The sequence below is a fragment of the Plenodomus lingam genome (genome assembly GCF_022343315.1).
Source record: "Plenodomus lingam strain CAN1 chromosome Unknown contig_18, whole genome shotgun sequence".
Classification (NCBI taxonomy): domain Eukaryota; kingdom Fungi; phylum Ascomycota; class Dothideomycetes; order Pleosporales; family Leptosphaeriaceae; genus Plenodomus; species Plenodomus lingam.
Genome location: NW_027093935.1, coordinates 1,946,890 through 1,968,869, shown reverse-complemented (window position 1 = coordinate 1,968,869; position 21,980 = coordinate 1,946,890). Strand labels below are relative to the sequence as shown.

Genomic DNA, 21,980 nt, shown 5'->3' with positions numbered 1-21,980 from the left:
TTGTTAGTGTTAGTCGTGTCTAAGCGGTTGTGGTAATAGAGCTTCTACATAGCAGGGCCGCTCTTGTTAATCTAAACGTCACAAACCGCGTTATTATTAGTAACATGCACGCGAATAGGCAGACTTAGCAGCATTAAATTAGCTATAGAATAAGTGTCACTAGATAGGTAAGTAACACATTAGCTCTAGTACGTCCTGCAAAGCATAACTAATCAAAAAACAAGCGCTAATACACGTCCTTATTTAACACTAGTGGCGTTATAGTTAAAAAACTTAACAAAGGCACTACAGGTGGCCTAGTACTTTGCGTGCGGGTTGTCCAGCGAGAATCTAGGGCTGTAGACGTTAGTAAGCTTTCTACCTGTAATAAGCCACTTAGCTTCAGTATCTAGAGCTAGATCTTGCAGAACTATTAACAGCGCCGTAAGCTTGTCGCCTGCCTAAACAACAGGTGTGGCTGTTAAAAGATAGTAAAAAGATGCCCGCAGCTAACAGATAGCTACCTAAGCATCCGCGCCCTCACCACCAATATTGTAAGCTTTATTAATCACAGCAATACTAACTTAACCTTAAAGGGAATACAGAAACCACGAAGGAGGGGCAGATAGCGTCCTTAGAAGAGATTTGTTATATAAGGACCGCGACTAACGCTTAGCACGTCCAAAATCCACTATAGCACAAGGGCTATATCTAGAGGCTAACGTTCCCTTACTTATTACGACGACAACGTGCGCCTTAAGTAGATTGTTATTGGTTAACAGCGCGTCGTTAATTTCTAGGCGCTCTATTAACTACTAAATACTAGCAGGCAATTTAAAGGCCTTGTCGCGCTTGTTCTAGTACACATAGATAATTAGGGTATTAGAGAATTAATAAATATCCTTAGCGGCCTAGGTAACCAAGTGCGAATTAGTAATCCATAAATAGACTCTTGCGGGCATGTTACGGGCGTACATGCTAATCTAGTTAAAACGCTTAGCTTAACGCAAAGCGTTTAAGTCAAAGGCACGCTTATTATTAACCTACGGCAAGTTAGTAAGTGTTAAAACCACTACCTGCAACACAGCGGGACTTTCTAGCACATAAAGCTAATAGATTTAGCCTAAGCCTTATAGCTACCTAGCAAAATCTAGGTACTAATAGAGCTACTAGAAATAGCTAGAGGGTTAAAGGGCAAGGGACATAGTAGGCTAGAAAATCACAGGGTGTTATAGGGGGATAGGGACAGGAATGTAATATATACTTACGCCTAGTATAGTGCTAACCACAATATTAGACTTGCTAAGTCTAGTACTGTCTCTAAGGCAGATACTAACTAGTCCCCTATTGTTCCTTATTCGCTGCAATGCCATTTCAACACTCTTTGCAATAGCTATGCTTTAGCTCCATAGCAGTGTCTCTCTATTTTAGCCTAGTATTAGTAGAACTAAACACCTCTTAATGTGCAGCTTAGACAGGGCATTCCTATACTCGCTCTGTTAAATAGGGGGAGAAACAAATGCGCCTAAAAGCAGCTTCTAGCGCTCTTGCTACTCTGCATCATCCGTATCAATAGTAACTAACTTGCCTCCCTTAGTGTCACTGCTACTCAGATACCAGCAACTACAAGTAGGCATATCTCTAGTGACTTCTTTTAGATCCAAAACCACTAAGTTCTTGTTAGCGTTTGCTTTAGAAATCTTAACAGTTATATCTTCTGTGACAATAGCCGCACCCATAACGCTGCAGAGATGTGCGGATTTCTTGTAGTACTCTAAACACTTCTCTAATAGCTTAAATCGCGATTTAGCAAATTCTAGCTGTGTAGGAAATATTTCTCTAATTACTTAGTTAAGGTTATCGTGCAGGGCGGTGCTAGTAGGACGCAGTATCTTAAGATACTTTAAGGTAAACACGTCGCCACAACGTGCTGCCGCCTCCACTTTATCTACAAGCTACTGCGCGGCAGACGGGTCTAACTTGGTTAATGCAGCAACGTGGTTAGCAATTAGCAAGCTGCTGCAGTTCTTCTTGTTAATCTGTTAGTTGTCTTAAAAGTCTACTAGCTAGGTGCGGTTAATATTAAAGAGGTGGTTAGACCCTAGCAGGCGAGCTAGGTTGCCTTCTATACCGCAAAGTTAGTAGAAATGTTTATGCAATAGATTAAGCAATATGTTGTTGCCCTCTACACCTCGCAACTTACGGGCTAGGCGTAGCAGGCGTTAAACAGTAAGCTAGTTAATTACTATAATAAATCTGTCTGCAAACGTTAACTGTGCTATTATATCTGCATTAGATAGGGGAACAAAGTCTTTACTTAAATGTGCCTTGCCCTTAGGCCTATCTAAGTCCTTATTACTACCTAGTACATAGCCGTCAAGTAAAGGACCTATAAGGGCGCTCTCTGCTGTAGCTTCTTAATTGTCTGCCTTACTACTAGAAGTTTTATTAGTGTTGTTTAAGGATTTATCCAAGATTTTATCTAAGGACTTATCCTCTAACTCTTCTAACTAGGCAGTGTGCACGCTTAACATAGCAGGGCTAGTGGCTAGCTCGTCTTCGCTGTTATCTAATATTGCACTCGTAGCTAACTCGCCTTAATCCGTAGCCTAATTCCTGGTCGCCTTCTTCTTCGCGGTATAGTTATAATCCTAGCGCTACTTTAACATTAACAAGTACGCTGCATAGGCCCTATTATCACGGAGATAAATAGGCATAGTGTTAGTTGCATAACTAACCAAACTGTACTCCTTAAAAAGAGCTAGACGTGCATAGTAGACAAAATAGGCGATCTACTCCTCTAGTAGCTAACTTAGTATCCCGCGAAAGCCTAGGATAACTAACAAGGATCCTAGAGTAGAGCGTGCCTAGCTAAGCACCTGCTAGACCTTAGGGAAGGTTGCCTGCTTACCTTTAGCAATGCCTTAAACCACGCCATATGTCTGCTAGAAGTCATCGCCTAGCTAGTTATTAAGAAGACACCTTAAAGTGGCGGCATTATCTAGGCTAAAGTAGGGGGCGAGTACCTTAGCAGAGTTATATAGCCTATAGTTACCTTTAGCAACAGCCGCGCTCTTGTATAAGAGCGGATTTAAGGTTATTGTAGGAAGCGGATTAGGACTTTAGGACTTATTATCGCTTAAGAACTCTATATTGTCGTCTAACATGATTACCGTACGCAGGTGCGCTAAGCCCTATTAGTAAGGCGGGATATTCTAGACCAATATCCTCCTAGATTTAACCAGGTTGCTATAATGCCTAACGCTTAGTTAGATAGTGTGGTAGGCAACAGGAATTGGCTAGGGCACTGCTAGTAAATATAGGTGCTATAAACACGGTTAATTCTAATCAAAACTAATGGTTATTATACCATGTTACAACACTATTATGCTAGTTAATATAATACTAGATATTTACCTTAGCCATACTTAGGTTAGCTTCTACAAGAAGAAGGGAGTTTCTAGGATTATTAGTAGTAGGATTGCTAGGTAATTGTGATCAAAAGTCTGTTGCCTTAGGGGGCTCTAGGTTAATCTTGCTTGTTAAATCCGTGAGTTAAAAGCAATTAGCAGATTAGAGGATAGGAGGGAGGGAGGCAGGCAGCTAATAGATATCCATTGCAATGTGTCTATGCGCAGCAGCAGTAGTTGTTTAACTGCGCTACCTAATAGGTACTATTTGCTGCACTAGCAATAGCCTAGTCCTATTAAAACCTACTACTATCTAGTTATATAACCTCCTTTTCACGCTAGGCAGCATAGCTACATAAATCTAGAATAGGCCTAGTTGTTATACTATTAACGCTAGTAGTGAGGCCACGATGTTATCGTGGGCGTCCTATATTCTCTAACCTAGAATCCGCTAGGCTAGTGTAAGGTCTAGCTTTTCTTCCTCTATGCGGGTTTAAATACTTACTCCTCTATATCTTCTTTTGGTTTAACCAAGGGATCTTTTTTCTCTAGTATAATTTCCCTCTATTAGTCGCTGTGTAGGAAATATATTTGCGTAATCTAGTTCACGTCTAAACATAGCTAGTTAACTTTGTAGTCGTCTCTATAGTGCACCATTTCTTAAAAATAGCTGCGAAAGTCGCTGTTATTTATAGGCACGAAGTTTAGGTTAACCTTCTAGATTCTTTCTAGCTAACCTATTTATGCTTTTGGCCATCACTCCTAAAGACAGATCTAAGCGTCCATAATCGCCCGTCTATTAACGCACTCGCCATTGCTGCTGTTATTACTCTATCTTAGGTAACTATTTGTTAGCATTATGCATTTCTAACACATGCCTTTACCCTAGAAGTTATTTATCCTTCGCCAATATTAGATAGCAAGTAAGCTAAGCAAGATAGAGCATTTAGCGAGCGGGTAATTATAGCTCTTTCTATCTACAAAACAAACCACACAATATGTGATCTAGTAGCGCTATGTCTCTAGTAGTTCCTTATAGAATAATTAAGTGCGCTTAGCCTAGACTTCTATTAGGGCGTTTACGTTAAAATCCAATTCTCGTGCTTGTTGTGCGGCTCTAAAGGTTTAACTCGCACTCCCTTCAGGATCCTGTAGGCTAGCAACTAGTGTGTGGTTAGTTACGGTCTAAATAACCTACATAGGTAAAACTTACTTTCTTTATATACCCGCTTTATAGGGGTTTGGATGCTTTTAGGCGGTGGTTAAGATAGCGCGCGAGGTCTAGACTCTCGTAGTCGCTGTGTTAAGGACTGGGGCTCTAGGGAACCGTTCTTAGCAGTTCCCTAGCAGACTAATAGGACCCTGTAGGTGCTACGTGGGGGGGAGATAGTAAGGTTAATTAGAGAGGATGTGGTGTAGCGTTGTGCCGCTTGTACAGGTGTAGATAGTAACTCTAACTAGAACAAGTTTTGCGATGTCTAACTTAGCTTTTCTATAGAACTGCTAGCTATACTGCCGTCTATAGAGTTAGGTTTGCGCGGCATGCGTTTCTTACACACATCACATACCTATTTATCTACCTAGCACATCTAGCGTGTTATATTATTATTAAAGTATTCTCTAAGCACTTAGCGCTAGCAGGAGGGTTAAGGCATATCTTGTTAGACAAATGCATCTACTATAGCCTTAGCCGTTGCATCTGCCTTATAGTAATGCAGACTAGGCAGTTGTGCAGAGAGGATCATGCGCACAACACATAGTTACCTATCTTACCTGCCTCTTCTACCTCCCTAAACAAAGCTAATTAAGTAGTCTAGTAGCCTAAACTAAAGGACCGCGCAAATATTTAGCACATAGACTCTAACTAGGAAAGTAGTGGTTGTAACAAGGATCCTATTAGGCGCCATAGAGAATACATCTTAGCTAGCTTACCGCTCCCCTAGGGGCATTTTGCTATAAAACTTGCTATATTAGATTTAGCTACTTAGTACTTCTACAAGCGTAGTCATGTTACAATAAACTAACACCTTGCTATATTACTAGTGCTAAGCCCTAACGTACTTAGCTATATTAGGTATGTTTTCTTTGCTAGACAGGTTAATAGTTTATACCTGCTAGGCAAGATTAGGTCGTAAAGTAGAGACACGAAAGGGGATTGTATTAGTTAGCACGCCTAGCAGTTAAAAGGCATCCACTTGCTACTAGGCTAGTATAGTAGCTAAGAGGAGGGTAAGCCTTACCCTAAACTAAGTTACCTTTCTTAAATCTAGCAGGTAGGGTTAGTATATGTAGTTAGGAAGTAGCACATAGTAGAACTTATTAACGACAATCTGCTCTAGGCTACTAGTACTGCTAAGGCGCTGTGCTATCTCTACAAAGCTAGGTTAAGCAATATATTTAGGCGTGGCTAGGATAATTAATGCGCTTTAATCGCAATATCTATCTACCTATACACTAACCCTAATACTATACTACTTACATTGCTCTGCAATATCATGTTAAAGGGCAGCCAGGGGCACAATAATAATAGTTTAACCATAGCTAGGAAAACATGCTAGAAGGAGAAAGGTTAAGCTTTTGCCGCTGCTAGTCCTAGTAATAAAGGCAACTACAGTTTCCCCACTTATAATAGCTCTAATCACCTTCTCTTGCAGGGGCTAGAAGACTGCTTGCTTCCTAAAGTTTTCCCGCAGCAGCCGTTTGTAGTTACATTAGATGCGGTCTGCTATGTCCTTTATTTTAGGTTTAGGCTTTAGCAAGTCTAGGGACTTATCTAGCTTAGTTGCTAGTTAAAATCTAAGGGCAGCGTGCCACTCTTTTAATACCTAGTACTGTCTATAGGCCTAATCAAACCGCCTAGTAAATATGTGCTAGATATCTAGGGCGTAAATTATGCGTGCTATTAGTGCAGTGTGTCCTGCTTGTAACTCGCGTTCTTTATCTTCTACTACATCTACTATTTTATCCACTTCCTCTTTAGATAATTCGCCTAGCATTCAATCAGCGCTACTAATCCTTTATCCTATAGCAATCAGCAAGTGTCGCATTGTACTAAGATTAATCTTCTAGCCTATCCATCGTTCAGTTACCTGTTCAATGCTCTGCCTTAGCTATTTAGAAGAAGTGTGTTAGGTGCCACTAGCTTTAGACTAGAGTAGGGAGCTAGTAGCACGCGCCAAATAGCTTTCTTAGACACTTAGGTGGGCGTTATGTTAAATTAGTATGTAGAAAGGGCGTACAAGCCACAAGTACCATATAAAGAGACTACTAATACTTTAAGGTAAAAAGCAGTAGACCACCTTAAGTAATTTATCTCTATTATACCCCTTGTAGTACTATAGAACCACAGCAACAAGTCCTTAGTACAAGAAGATATTGCGCAGCATGCCATTGCCAGGATTCTTATAGTAGATACTAAGCAGTTCTGTGCCTCTAGCTAGTTAACCACTACTATAGTAGAAAAGTCTAGCCAGACATTAAAGAAATTCTTGCACTTTCTTACAATACTTAAGCACCTAGCGTAAACTCTACAGGTCTTGCAGCAGCATAGGGAGTCCCTGCTTGCATGCAGAAAGGAGCTACTCTAAGACGAACTTTAACTGCTTAGCAAGAAGTAGGTTGTCTAGTAAGAAGATACTAAATCCTAGGGCCTTAGTGTTTAGGTCTTTAATAAGATTATCCTAAGGAATATTAGGCAGTGTGCTGCGCTATGCCATAAAAGCAAGCTTATATAGTAAAGCAGATGCCCTTTTATACTTATTATAGACCATAGATATAAACTTAGAGAGTGTGGTGCGCGTGCCACGCATAGTTACAGTGTCGCCACTCTAGTAGACAAAGGTATCTAGGTTCTTACTATAGCGAAAGCGGCTAAGGTACTAGGCTATGTTAATTAACTAGTTTATTAGAGTAGGGTACTCTATTATTAGGTAGTTGCATACCCATGTCTTAAACATATCTGCAAGAGATTAGTGTGCTACCTCTTATAGGTCCTGCAAAGGTAACTTTTAGTCCTTGTGTGCTTATAGTTGTTCCTAGAATAATAGCATAGCTTCTTCGTGGCTAACAGCGCTATCTATGCTAGTAGCTTATAATACTTTTAGGTCACTAGCAAACTGCTCTCTAAACTTTTAGATGCTAGCTAGGCAAATTATCTTCTTTAGAGTAGTAATATTAGTCGCAAAGTTGTATCCTTCCTGGAAACACTTAGCTTGTAGAGAGATTATTATAAAAGCTATAGCTACCACAAGGGCAAGCTTAAAGTCGTCCTCTATGCTAGTCTGCTTAATAAGGGAGAGAAAGAAGGTGTAGCAAAGCTGTTTAAGTAGCTCTAGGTGGGTCCAGTCATAGAATACGTTCACCTCTAAGGGATAGGTGTCCTAATCCAAGTAATGCACAACTTAATTCTAAGCATCTTGTTAGGGCAGGGACAGTTATAGTTAGGTAGGTGCCTCTAGTTTCTGTATATACACCTAGTAGAAGAAGACAAAGATCTTTTGCAATAGTAGTGCATGCTAAAGGGAGAGGGCTTAATAGGTCTTAAGAGGATGCAATAGGATGTCATGCACATCCTCTTATATTACCTAGATCTAGGCATATTAAGAAGTTTTTGCTATTAAATTTTACCATATACGTACTATACTTTTAATAGTAGAGTAGAGATAGTATAGGGTAGGGTCTTATAGTGCTGTTAGGGTTTGCATATATTAGAGACCTTTATCCTAAGTTGCAGGCAAAACCTCTAGGAACTAGGTGTAGGTAAGCTATAGGTTAGTCTGTATAGCATCCCCTTAAGGCACAGTGTTAATGCGATCCTTCCGCTCCTTCTAGGCCTAATAGGTTGCGCTTTCTAGTTGCGCTTAGAGCCGCTCTAACAGGCCCAGAGATGCATTTCTAGATATATAGGCAGTGTCTTCCTCTAGGGTGTCTTATGGCTAGTGCGCGGTAGGTAATAGTTGTGTTTGCTTGTTAGCAGGTGTAGAGGGAGCTAGGGTGCTAGTTATCTAGGAAGGGATCACTTTAAAAAAGCGGTTTGCATTTAGGCTACTAGCCTCGCCTAAAGTCCTAGTAAAGTATTGCTAGCTAAAACCTAACCACACAAGGTTAGTGATATCCTCTAGAGTATTAGAATACTTAGCTTTAGGCAGATCGTGTGCTTTGCGTATGTGCTCCCTTATAGTCTTATAGGCACTTTTCTTAGTGCAGATGTGCCTATAAGATTTGCAGATTATGCATGCGTGCAATTTAAGAAAGGCAATTTTATTAAGAGGGCTGCTATCTAGTTTAGAGAACTAGAAGTTAGCATAGGCTAACTTAAGTTAGGTAGTCTTACATAGCTCGTCCACTTCCGCTTAAAGCTAGACACAGTCCTTAGGTGCAACATCTTAACTATAATATTTGTTAAAGTATTTTTTAATATGGCTAGGTAGGATAATAGTTCTATGTAAAGCGCAGATAAGGATCCTATAGACTTTGTTTAGGTCAAGATAGCAGGAGAGCAAGGACATAGTAGAGGATATTTTAGAATATAGAAATAATAGAGATATAATAGGCGGTATTAAGGGAGATAATGTTGCAAAACTGTGGCTAGAATAAGGAGTGTATAGTGTAAGGATTCCCCTTGCTAGGTAGATTTCTATATACCTGCGTTAGCAAATTGTTAGCACTAACCAACCTTAGTGTAATAATTTAGCCGCGCGTCGCGCTAGCAACCCTACTAGCTACTCCTAACTGCTTAACCTGTATACAAGACAGCTTTATAGCACTTTTCCTAGACACCACTGCCTATACTATAACCTAAGGGACTCTAGGATTATCTCTAGTAGAGATTAAGGGCAACACTAACCTTTCTTACCTAGTCCACAGTGTGTTTAACAAGGTAGACTAGGACAAACTAAAATTCTGCTTTATTACACACACAGCAGAGCCTATCCAAGCATTTATCGCACACGACCTAAACGCTGCACTAAAATAGATATGTTAACATATTAGCAAGGACTAGCTTTTATAACTTGTTAACAATATCTATAAGGAAGCTGTTAGCGTAGTGCTAGATTCCTTTAATAAAAACGCCGCAAAACGCACCTATACCCACAAAGAACCCACGACTCGCTAAATTAACAAGCGACTTAAGGAGAAGTTTAACATTGCTATGTTAGAGGCTGTTGCAAATACATAGGACTTTGTTAAAGCTAAGCAAGAACACATTGTATATAATTCTACTAAGCAACAATACTAAGCGTTTGCAAAGTTATTACGTGGCATTAGTGTAAAGGAAGTCGCTAAAATAATATACTAGGCAAGTACAGTGGCCACGGTTAACTGTTTATAGGATTAGCGCGTTATCTTAGATACCTAGCAAGAACTTTATTAAGAGGGCAAGAGGCTCTTTGCAAATATAGGGGTGCAGGTGCTAGGGCTAATAGACGCTAGCATAACAGAATGTGCCACAGGCAACAAAAGTATGCCAGCAACCTAGCTTACCTAGACACGTAGCGCAGGGCAGGGAACAAGCCTTGCACTTACAGGAATTAAGGTTACAAGCTTTTATTAGCTATTAGCCACAGTAAAGTAGAGCAAAACGGCCAACATCTTAGGAGATATATAGCACTAGTAGGTGATAGCAGCACTGTACAAGGAGTATAAACGTTTAGAAGGCCTCTTATAGTAGAGAGTGAAGTTAACAGGTTAGCGAGGGAGGGGCCTTACTACAGTAGCAAGAGAGCAGTTATTTAGTAAGGTCTATCAGGACAAGAATAGCAACACTATATTAGTGCAGGACAATCCAACAAGCTATCAATCCTAGTCCTAGTACCTAGAATATGGCAAATAATAGAAAATGTTAAAGAATAGGTTTAGGGTTAGGATTTTTGCCCTTCTACTAAGAGGTGGTGTACTAAACTCTTTTGTAGAAAGAAGACCCCTACGGGTCTTACAAGAATAGATTAAAATAATTGCGCGATGTAACGAGAGGGTTAAAGACATAGCTAAGGCAATTAAACTATTATTACTAAGCTATCTGCGAGAAGAATAGCTACTAGGGGAGCTATTATTAGAAACGGTGGATAGTAGAGAACTTAGAGAGTACAACTTGCTAGATTTGCTTCTGCCTATAGTAGACACGTAGAGAAACTTTAAGGTAGTATTAGATAACATAGACGTTCCTAACTCTTAGTTAGTAGCCTCCTAGCTATTAATATAACGTAGGGATACAGTAAAGCACCTATTAGTGAACCGTGCTATTCTATGTAACTAATACTTAATTTTATAGTAAAGTAAGCTTAGCTAGCTAATAGCAGGAAATTACTTAGCTAGAAAGTCCCTAGTTCACCTAATATAACAGCGCAAGTAGCAAATACCCTACAGCTAACTAGTCTATTCTAGGTTACCTTAGAGCGTGGAAATGCCTAGTGGGTTGTTAGTCCTCTTATGCCCAGCATTTTAGGCGCGGTGTAGGTGGAAAATTCCTAAGGATCCCTACAATCGCTAGCTTTACCCGTCGCAGTTGCTAGCACTTACCATACTACCATCGTCCCCTATTAACACTATTGCAGTGTTTGCATGTCTACAATTTCGCGCCTCTTCTATAATTTCTAGCCACTTAAGGGATTAAATAGACATTACTAAATTACTGTAAGTGTAGGAAACTGTAGTGTTAATAGCTACCACATAGCTTTCCCTAGTTTCAACGACCAAGTTTACGTCTAGGTTTTAGCATTCCTCGCTAAGCTAGCTTTTGCTGTCTAGCGTACTTTCGCTGTCTAGCGTACTTTTGCTAGTTTTAGCAGCAAAGTTTGTTTAAAAGTTTTAATATTCCTCGCCAAGCCAGCTTTTGCTGTCTAGCGTACTTTTGCTGTCTAGCGTCCTTTTGCTAGTTTTAGCGGCAAAGTTCGTGCAAAAGTTTTAATATTCCTCGCCAAGCCAGCTTTTGCTGTCTAGCGTACTTTTGCTGTCTAGCGTCCTTTTGCTGGTTTTGGTGGCAAAGTTCGTGCAAAAGTTTTAATGTTCCTTGCCAAGCCAGCTTTTGCTGTCTAGCGTCCTAACGCACAAGCCAATTTTTTCGTACTTTGACAGCAAAAGTTCGCAAACTAATATCCTTAGCAAATTGTTAGCACTAACTAACCTTAGTGTAATAATTTAGCCACGCGTCGCGCTAGCAACCCTACTAGCTGCTCCTAACTACTTAACCTATATGCAAGATAGCTTTATAGCACTTTTCCTAGACACCACTACCTATACTATAACCTAAGGGACTCTAGGATTATCTCTAGTAGAGATTAAGGGCGACACTAACCTTTCTTACCTAGTCTATAGTGTGTTTAATAAGGTAGACTAGGATAAACTAAAATTCTACTTTATTATACATATAGCAGAGCCTATCTAAGTATTTATTATATATAACCTAGATACTACACTAAAATAGATATATTAATATATTAGTAAGGACTAGCTTTTATAACTTGTTAATAATATCTACAAGGAAGCTATTAGCGTAGTACTAGATTCCTTTAATAAAAATGCTACAAAACACACCTGTACCTATAAAGAACCTATAACTTGCTAAGTTAATAAGCAACTTAAGGAGAAGTTTAATATTGCTATATTAGAGGCTATTATAAATATATAGGACTTTATTAAAGCTAAGCAAGAATATATTATATATAATTCTACTAAGTAATAATACTAAGTATTTATAAAGTTTTTACGTAGTATTAGTGTAAAGGAAGTTAGCAAAATAATACACTAGGCAAGTATAGTAGCTATAGTTAACTATTTATAGGATTAGCGCGTTATCTTAGATACCTAGCAAGAACTTTATTAAGAGGGCAAGAGGCTCTTTGCAAATATAGGGGTGTAGGTGCTAGGGCTAATAGATACTAGTATAATAGAATGTGCCACAGGTAACAAAAGTATGCTAGCAACCTAGCTTACCTAGACACGTGGCGCAGGGCAGGGAACAAGCCTTATACTTATAGGAATTAAGGTTGCAAGCTTTTATTAGCTATTAGCTATAGTAAAGTAGAGTAAAATAGCTAATATCTTAGGAGATATATAGCACTAGTAGGTAATAGCAGCACTATATAAGAAGTATAAATATTTAGAAGGCCTCTTATAGTAGAGAGTAAAGTTAATAGGTTAGTAAGGGAGGGGCCTTGCTATAGTAGCAAGAGAGCAGTTATTTAGTAAGGTCTATTAGGACAAGAATAGCAACACTATATTAGTGTAGGACAATCTAATAAGCTATTAAGCCTAGTCCTAGTACCTAGAATATAGCAAATAATAGAAAATATTAAAGGATAGGTTTAGGGTTAGGATTTTTACCCTTCTACTAAGAGGTGGCGTACTAAACTCTTTTATAGAAAGAAGACCCCTATAGGTCTTATAAGAATAGATAAAAATAATTATATAATATAATAAGAGGGTTAAAAATATAGCTAAGGTAATTAAACTATTATTACTAAGCTGTCTATAAGAAGAATAGCTACTAGGGGAGCTATTATTAGAAATAGTAGATAGTAGAGAACTTAGAGAGTATAACTTGCTAGATTTGCTTCTACCTATAGTAGACACGTAGAGAAACTTTAAGGTAGTATTAGATAATATAGATATTCCTAACTCTTAGTTAGTAGCCTCCTAGCTATTAATATAACGTAGGGATATAGTAAAGCACCTATTAGTAAACTATGCTATTCTATATAACTAATACTTAATTCTAATAGTAGGAAATTACTTAGCTAGAAAGTCCCTAGTTTACCTAATATAATAGCGTAAGTAGCAAATGCCCTATAGCTAACTAGTCTATTATAGGTTACCTTAGAGCGTAGAAATGCCTAGTAGGTTATTAGTCCTCTTATGCCTAGCATTTTAGGCGCAGTGTAGGTAGAAAATTCCTAAGGATCCCTATAATTGCTAGCTTTACCTGTTATAGTTGCTAGCACTTACTATACTACTATTATCCCCTATTAAAACTATTATAGTGTTTATATATCTATAATTTCACGCCTCTTTTATAATTTCTAGCTACTTAAGGGATTAAATAGATATTACTAAATTACTATAAGTATAGGAAACTATAGTGTTAATAGCTGCTATATAGCTTTCCCTAGTTTTAATAACTAAGTTTACGTCTAGGTTTTAGTATTCCTTGCTAAGCTAGCTTTTGCTATCTAGCGTACTTTTGCTATCTAGCGTCCTTTTACTAGTTTTAGCAGTAAAGTTTATACAAAAGTTTTAATATTCCTTACTAAGCTAGCTTTTGCTATCTAGCGTACTTTTGCTATCTAGCGTCCTTTTACTAGTTTTAGTAGCAAAGTTTATGCAAAAGTTTTAATATTCCTTGCTAAGCTAGCTTTTGCTATCTAGCGTACTTTTGCTATCTAGCGTCCTTTTACTAGTTTTAGTAGCAAAGTTTATACAAAAGTTTTAATATTCCTTGCTAAGCTAGCTTTTACTATCTAGCGTACTTTTGCTATCTAGCGTCCTTTTACTAGTTTTAGCGGCAAAGTTCGTTTAAAAGTTTTAATGTTCCTTGCCAAGCCAGCTTTTGCTATCTAGCGTCCTAACGCACAAGCCAATTTTTTGGTACTTTAACAGCAAAAGTTCGCAAACCAATATCCTTAGCTTAGTATAACCTAGGCGAATATGATTTGCTAGTTTAGTGCTTTATATCTTGCTTTAGAGCTTACTATCTAGACTTAAGGTTTATTTTCTATCCTTTTACTTTTACTATCTAGTCTTAGAGCTTATTCTCTAGCTCTAGTGCTTACTATCTTGCCCTAGGTCCTATTCCCTAGGCTTAGTGCTTAATATCTTGCTCTAGAGCTTACTATCTAGACTTAAGGTTTATTTTCTATCCTTTTACTTTTACTATCTAGTCTTAGAGCTTATTCTCTAGCTCTAGTGCTTACTATCTTGCCCTAGGTCCTATTCCCTAGGCTTAGTGCTTAATATCTTGCTCTAGAGCTTACTATCTAGACTTAAGGTTTATTTTCTATCCTTTTACTTTTACTATCTAGTCTTAGAGCTTATTCTCTAGCTCTAGTGCTTACTATCTTGCCCTAGGTCCTAGTCCCTAGGCTTAGTGCTTAATATCTTGCTCAAGAGCTTACTATCTAGACTTAACAGGTTATTTTCTATCCTTTTCCTTTTACCATCTAGTCTTAGAGTTTATGTCTTGTATTTAGTACTTAATATCCTATTGTAAATAATAGTATCTAGACTTAATATTTGTATTCTATCCTACTACCTTTACCATATATTTAAGCCCACTAATAAAACTATACAAATTAGGATATAGTATTTACACTAGAAGAAAACTAGTAGGAGCCTTACTTTGCTTACTAAGACTTTGGCTTGGCCCTTACCTCCTAGGTTTTACTATATCCTAGCTATAATTATATCCTTTCTTCCTACCTAAGTATAGTATGTCTAGTTTCTTTGTTAATAGTATATATACTAGTAGGCCATTTCTAGTTAAATTTAGCTATATAATAGCGTAGTAGCTAAAATACTACGTACTATTAGTAATTAAGTGTAAATATTTAGTAGAGTTATGCAATTACAAAATTAGAATAGTTACACTATACAAAAAATAGTAGTTATAAAACAACACGTTACTATAGTTCTATATGTGTATCGTAAAGATCTAAGTATTGTTACCCCTAGCCCTGGTACTACATCATGCCTATCTACGCTATCCAGTTAATCTAACTCCTTTTTGCCCTACGCTTGGTGTAACTTTTGTATCCTAATTCTGTACTGTAGCTACAATCTAATAATTTATCTTCTAATTTATTCCAAAGCTTATTTATGCTTAACTCTATACCTATAACTAACATATCCCCTTAGCTATATATATATATTTCTCTATCCATACTAGCGTAGATAAATGCCTAGATAGTCGAGAGCAGGATATGCGTGCTTACGTGATGTCAGGCGTTTGCGAATTCCCAAAGCCTGTGTAAATAGTGCGTGTGGTTAGGTTTTTGTTTAAGTTTGCTAGTTGGAAGGACGCTCGGCCAAGACACGTTGCAGTATTGCGGCAATGGTTTACAAGTTCATCACCTTGCTTCTCCAAAGAGCCTGTTAAGAGGGACAAGCAACGACAGAATGGGCGCAGAAGCGGGAGCCGGAGGCGTTGCACCGGTCATGGAGATGGGCAAGTCCACCTTGTTAGCATACTCGCCCTCTGCCCATGCCCTCAGATTGATGGAGCATCTGCTGATGCTGCTGCTGACGCAGAAAGGCTTGTTGCTGGGCGGTCCGCTGCCGATCTTGAAAAGTGGCAGTTGTGAACAAATCCTAAGAAAGTTTTAGCCAAGCTCGTTGCAGGGCTTGATCGGTAAACGTCTTGAAAAGTGGCAGTTGTGAACGAATCCTAAGAAGGTTTTGGCCCAGCTCGTTGCAGGGCTTGATCGGTAAACGTCTTGAAAAGTGGCAGTTGTGAACGAATCCTAAGAAGGTTTTGGCCTAGCTCGTTGCAGGGCTTGATCGGTAAACGTCTTGAAAAGTGGCAGTTGTGAACGAATCCTAAGCAGGTTTTGGCCCAGATGGTTGCAGGGCTTGATCGGTGATTGTTAGATAACTTGACAAAGCTATTGTTCTTAATCTCTATATAAAGATATTGTCTATCTTAAGCAAAATCATCTTTTATCAACTACCTTTGTCTTCTATCTAAGCAACGATCATATCTAACACTTTCAAAATGCAAATCTCATTTCTAACACTGGTACCATTTCTAGCATCTGGGCTAGCAAATGTCGCACTTGCTGAAATCTGCTGCGCCTATGGTGCCACAGTATGTTAAGAGAATACAATCTTTGTGTTCATATACTTACACCACTCTTAGTCACCAGTAGGTGATGTTAGTCGTTCAGTGGGGTTTAAGCAGTCTCTTGCCAGAGGCCGTATGTTACCCTAAATTATTCCTCTCGTTAAATAATGAAACTAATTATATCTTAGCTCTCGAAACTGGCACAATTGAGTTCCCCACTGCTCCGTACAGCTGCAAAATTACGGTTGATCGCGGCGCCAATCTCCCCTGCAAGCAGTGGCGATATGTAAAAAGTTCTGGAAACTGCCTTGTTCAGGCTCTTAACTTCGACACTGAATCGACTCCTTTCAGTTGCACAAGCCAGTAGAATCCCTGGGTTAGTAGAGTTTACTAGAGTCTCTTCTTTGGTTTCTAACAAGTGTTTTAGTAAACCTATCTTCTAGAATTTTGCTTACTATTACACTCTTTCACTTCTACTCAATATGTAATTAGGGATTTTATAGTTTTTCAACAAAACTATTTTTTAGAGTGAGAATATACAATTATACACACTTTACTAATTTCATGCTTGTGAGACGTAGTGCCGCATTTGCTCGCTCGCCGTTAGCTTTAGCATCCCAAACCCTAAAAATATAGTAGTGCCTTGTATAGATACGATACTATATCTGGTTCTTGTATTATATACTTAAAGAGTTCGCATAAGAACCTTTTCTTATTATTTCTATAGATTAGTAGGCTAGTAAATATGTGCTAGTTAGTAGCGAGAGTTAATAGTAACCATATTCTAAAATAATACCTAATTAGAAGTACTATATTAAGAGAAGAAATTACAATATTCTAAAATATATTTTTATACTGCTAGGTAGTGAATATTAGGGGATTAAAAAGGTACGTATTATCTTAATAAAACGCGAATTATCTAATGCCTTTATTATAAAAACTCTAAGCCTACGCTATGTAGCTATATAGCTACGAAATTGTATTATTGTAGGTAGTTAGGAGTATCTAAAAGGGATCTAATATAACTTGAAGGTAGATAGGAGTACGCGGCTATATAGAAATGAATAAATGCCTATACCTACAGGTCTTATATAAAAGGACAAGAAGAACTTGTCTATCTATCTATAAGTATACGGCTCCTGTTATATCTAGAGATAGAGGGGTCTTAGAGCTATATTAGAGATATATTAAGGTTAATACTATCTTAGCTTATGTAATAAGAACTGCAATAAGTGCTTATACTTATTATTCTATCCCTATCCTTAAGAATTAGATAGTCCTATATCTATTATCTCTATATCGCTAATAAATCCTAACTATTTTGAGTTTTATTAGTTTTGCAAAGAACCATAACTTTTAATAATTGTTTGGTCTATATTTCTAAAGCTATTGGTTTACGAACTTTTGCTATTAAAGTACCAAAAAATTAGCTTGTGCGTTAGGACGCTAGATAGCAAACGCTAACTTAGTAAGAAGTATTAAAAGTTTTAAATAAACTTTGCTATTAAAACTAGCAAAAGTACGGTAGATAGCAAAATTAGGCTAGATAGCAAAATTAGGCTAGATAGCAAAATTAGGCTAGATAGCAAAATTAGGCTAGATAGCAAAACCTAGCTTAGCTAGCAATACTAAAACCTAGATATAAATATAGTTATTAAAACTAGGGAAAGCTATATATTAGCTATTAATACTATAGTTTCCTATACTTATAGTAAGTTAGTAAAGTCTATTTAATCCTATAAGTAGCTAGAAATTATAAAAGAGGTGCAACGTCGTAGATATATAAATACTATATTAGTATTAATAGGGGACTATAGTAGTATAGTAAGTGCTAGTAACTCTAATAGGTAAAGCTAGTAATTTTAGGGATTCTCTAGAATTTTTAGCCTATACTGCGCCTAAAATACTAGATATTAGAGGACTAATAACATACTAGGTATTTCTACGCTCTAAGGTAACCTAGAATAGACTAGTTAGCTATAGAGTATTTACTAAATCTACTATTATATTAGGTAAACTAGTGTTATAGACTAGCCTTAAGGGAGAATGCAATAAGCGTTATTAATAGTATTTAGTATCTTAAAGAAGAGGTAAGCCCTCTACGCCTTTTTATAGGTGCGTAGCGGGTTTGCTTAGTAGTAGTATTAGCCTCTATCTATCTTATATTAGACCTAGGCTTAGGCGTAAGCCTAAGCCCTTTATATACTCCTAACCTTTCCCTAGAGTTATTGTAAAAATATCTTCTTAAGGGTCTAGGGCTATATCTTTATCTTATCCTAATCTATGTTAGCTTTATTACTATATATTTATATTTTATTATTATATCTTTATATTCTTTCCTAATCTATAACAGGCCTATATATTAAGTATTACGCGCGCGTAGCGTCTATACACTTATTTTAGTACCCTACTATAAAGGTTCTAATATAGCTATCCTACCCTACTATAAATTTCTTAAACTTAATTTATTATATAGTAGATTTTCCCTACTAATTAGTCTTTTCTCTACTCTTTTTCTATTAATCTAGCCTATATAGCCTCTATTATATCCCTATCTACTACTACTAGTGCTAGTAGTAGGGAACTACTATAAGGTAGTTAGACCCTACGCTAGGCCTACTAAGATAAGGTGCGTACTTCTTATATTATCCTAATATTTCCTACACTAACCTTTTACTTAGTATATATCTCCTTAAACCTAGTTACTTAGTAGCTTTATGTGGAAATCTAGATTACTAAGGTTAGGAATAATTTAGGAGATAGATTATTAGATTATCTCTACTACGATCGGACTTATATATATAGATCTTTAGCTACCCTTACTAGAAGATGTGTGATTAGTAAACCTTCCTTACTAGAGCTCCTTCTTTTATTAGGCACTTAGCACTAAGCTAGCAGTTAATTAGATAGTAGGTTATATATAGGTATTGTAACAATAAGGTAGAATTACCTGCCTATTATTCTATGCTAAGTTAGGCCTAATAAAGGCCCGACTCACTAATGTATATAGAGAACAGCTCGCCTATAGTTAGGATAGGTATGTTCTTCTTGTCCTTTTGTACAAGACCTATAGGTGTAGGAATCTTATCCTTTTCTATATAGACGCGCACTCCTATATGCCTTTAAGTTATATAGGATACCTTTTAGATGCCCTACCTACCTAAGTTATTATATTATAAGAAGAATATTATCCTAGCTAGTGATAGCATTTAAGAATATTGCATTTATTATTATTTTAAGCTACTAATTTAGTTCTAGTAGCTATCTAACCCTGCAACTCTATAGTTAGAATAGCTATTAGAACTTCTAATAACTAAAGCCTATAGGCTTAGACTTCTAGACCTATAGGTAGTGCTAGATTACCTTTAGAAAAATCGCGTTAGACTGCGTTAAGGTAGAGACCTAGAGACTACTAAAAGCCTAGAGGAATTAGAGGCAAAGCTAATATCCTTCTATAACTAAACCCCCCTAAAAGAAAAAGAAAACATTTGTTATTCTTATTAACTACAAAATGTTAAACAAAGGTAAAGGAAGGGTATCTAGTTTAGCTGCTTTTAAAAGCCTATTTACTAATAGAAAGAAATTAGATAAGGGAGACTTAATTAACAACGCCCTCCTAGAAGGACCTGCTTCCTATCTATCTCTTAAGGTACCTTGTGCTCCTAGGAAATCTTAAAGTAATACCTCTCTTAAAGATAAATATATATTAACTCTATCTAAAAAGGAGAGGTTAGAGGAATAAGTTAAGCAACTTACTAATTAGTTATATAACACCTCCCTCTATAAGGAGATATAGGGTACTACCTAACCTAGCTAGTCTTTAGCTTCTATATTAAACACTATAGTGTATACTATAAAAGCTAAGAGATAATCTAAAAAGATGCTAAATATCTCTATACTTAGTAATAGTGCTAATCCTACTTTTAGATAATAGCAAGCATCTATTTAGGATAGGCTAGAGATTAACGCTAATTACTACCCCTCTTCTAGAGCTTAGATAGCGTTAGTCTAGGGATACTACTTAGGACTAGCAAGAGAATACTTAGAGCCACGTTACCTATCTAATTCCCTAAGTCTTTAGTTCTAAAAAGCTAAGGAAATAATTACCCTTCTTTAAACTTACTTTATTACTAGAAATAAGATAGCTAAGAGTTAGACTATATTTAACTGCCTATATATAACTAATATAAAGATATTCCCTACTTTTAAGTTATAATTCTAGAGTCTTGCTATTAGAGGAGAAGTACCCTAATTAGAGTAGTATTACTACCTCTAGATAAAGATTACACCTTCCCTATAGATACTAAACCTTGCTTTCTAACAAAATTAGCACAATAATTTTAAGACTATAGTAGATTATCTTACTACTTTTAATATAGAACGCTGCCTATGCCCTACCTTATCTACTTCTACTTAGACTACTCTATTATCTAGAAAAGGACTAACCCCCTTCTAACACTCTAGAAACCAGTCCTATTTAGACGCTAATTAGAAACCCTATAATAGACCTTTAATAGCTAAACCTTATATACCCTACTTGTAATAATAAGGCACTACCCCTTAAAATAATTAACCCCTATCTGCTACGCTAGCCACTCCTAGTGCTACTATAACAGGAACCTGCTATAATTGTAGAAAGCCTAGGCACTTCTCTAGTAACTACCCTAAACCCCCTAGGATTCAGGCTATAGATATAGAATAGGTTATTAAGAATTCTAAGGAAGAAGAAACTGCTAAAATAACTAATTTAGATAGCTATTAGATAGGAAATAATAACGCCTAGGAGGATTCTCCTTCCTAGGCCTAACTTAATATAACCTGTTAAACGTTTCCTTAACTAAATTATTTATTAGTTCCTATTTACTTGCACATATAACCCTATACCTTAATAGATCTAGTGTTTGCCTAAACGCTTTAGTAGATACTAGGGCCTAAGGTTATTTATTTCTTAATTTAAAAATTACTTATAATATCTCTTCTATACTTAGGGTACCTATCTAAAAGCTACTATATAAGCTTACTATTAAAGGGTTCTAAGATTAGATTTCCTCCCTAGTTACCTACTATATTTAGCTTTATATAATAGTTAGTAGCTAAAAGGTTTATAACTGCCCCTTTATAATCTTAGACTTAGGTTCTTAGGATTATATTATTAGATAACACTAGCTAAAATAGTTCTAAATCCTAATTAATATAGATAAATCTTAACTAATCTAGCTAGAGAAATATCCTCTAACCTACGACCCTGCACCTCTAATTCTAGTATAACTCTACTAGCAAGTGCTATCTACTCTAGTTACCTATAATATCTTGCAAAGAGACGCCTGTTAGGATTAAGAGGAGAACTAGAACTAAAATAGTCCTAGTTTAATTAACAGGATACGTAGTATACTTAAAATTCTAGCTACTTATAAGGCTGCTACTAAACCTATTACGCTACCTACCCTAGTCTAATTACTAACTATTACCCTACTTATAAAATTCTAAATTACTACTATTTCTACTAATACTTTCTATTTTAATATAAAAAAATCTTCTAATAAATTCTTTACTACTAGCCTATATAAGATTAAGCGTAGGATCTAAACTCTATCTAAATAGGACACTCTTAACTATAGCTTATTAGATTAGAAGCTCCTATCTAACTGTAACTCCTATTAGGATATCTTTAATAAGGCTAAGGCTAATAAACTTCTAATCTACTAGCCTTATAACTATAAGATAGTTATAGAGGAACCCCTTCTAAACTACTAGAGTCCCCCCTACTATTAAAATACTAAGGAACTCTAGGCCACTAAGGAATATATATAAGAGCACCT

General features: G+C 36.9%; 1 protein-coding gene across 1 annotated transcript; it reads left to right on the top strand.

Moving 5' to 3' along the window:
- Nucleotides 1-16,092: 16,092 nt before the first annotated feature.
- Nucleotides 16,093-16,604, top strand: IAQ61_004020 (uncharacterized protein; the record flags this gene model as incomplete). Its single annotated transcript, XM_066096169.1, has 5 exons — nt 16,093-16,185; nt 16,237-16,294; nt 16,350-16,454; nt 16,513-16,537; nt 16,589-16,604. The coding sequence occupies 5 exons, from the start codon at nt 16,093-16,095 to the stop codon at nt 16,602-16,604; spliced, it is 297 nt and encodes a 98-aa protein (XP_065954045.1).
- Nucleotides 16,605-21,980: the final 5,376 nt, after the last annotated feature.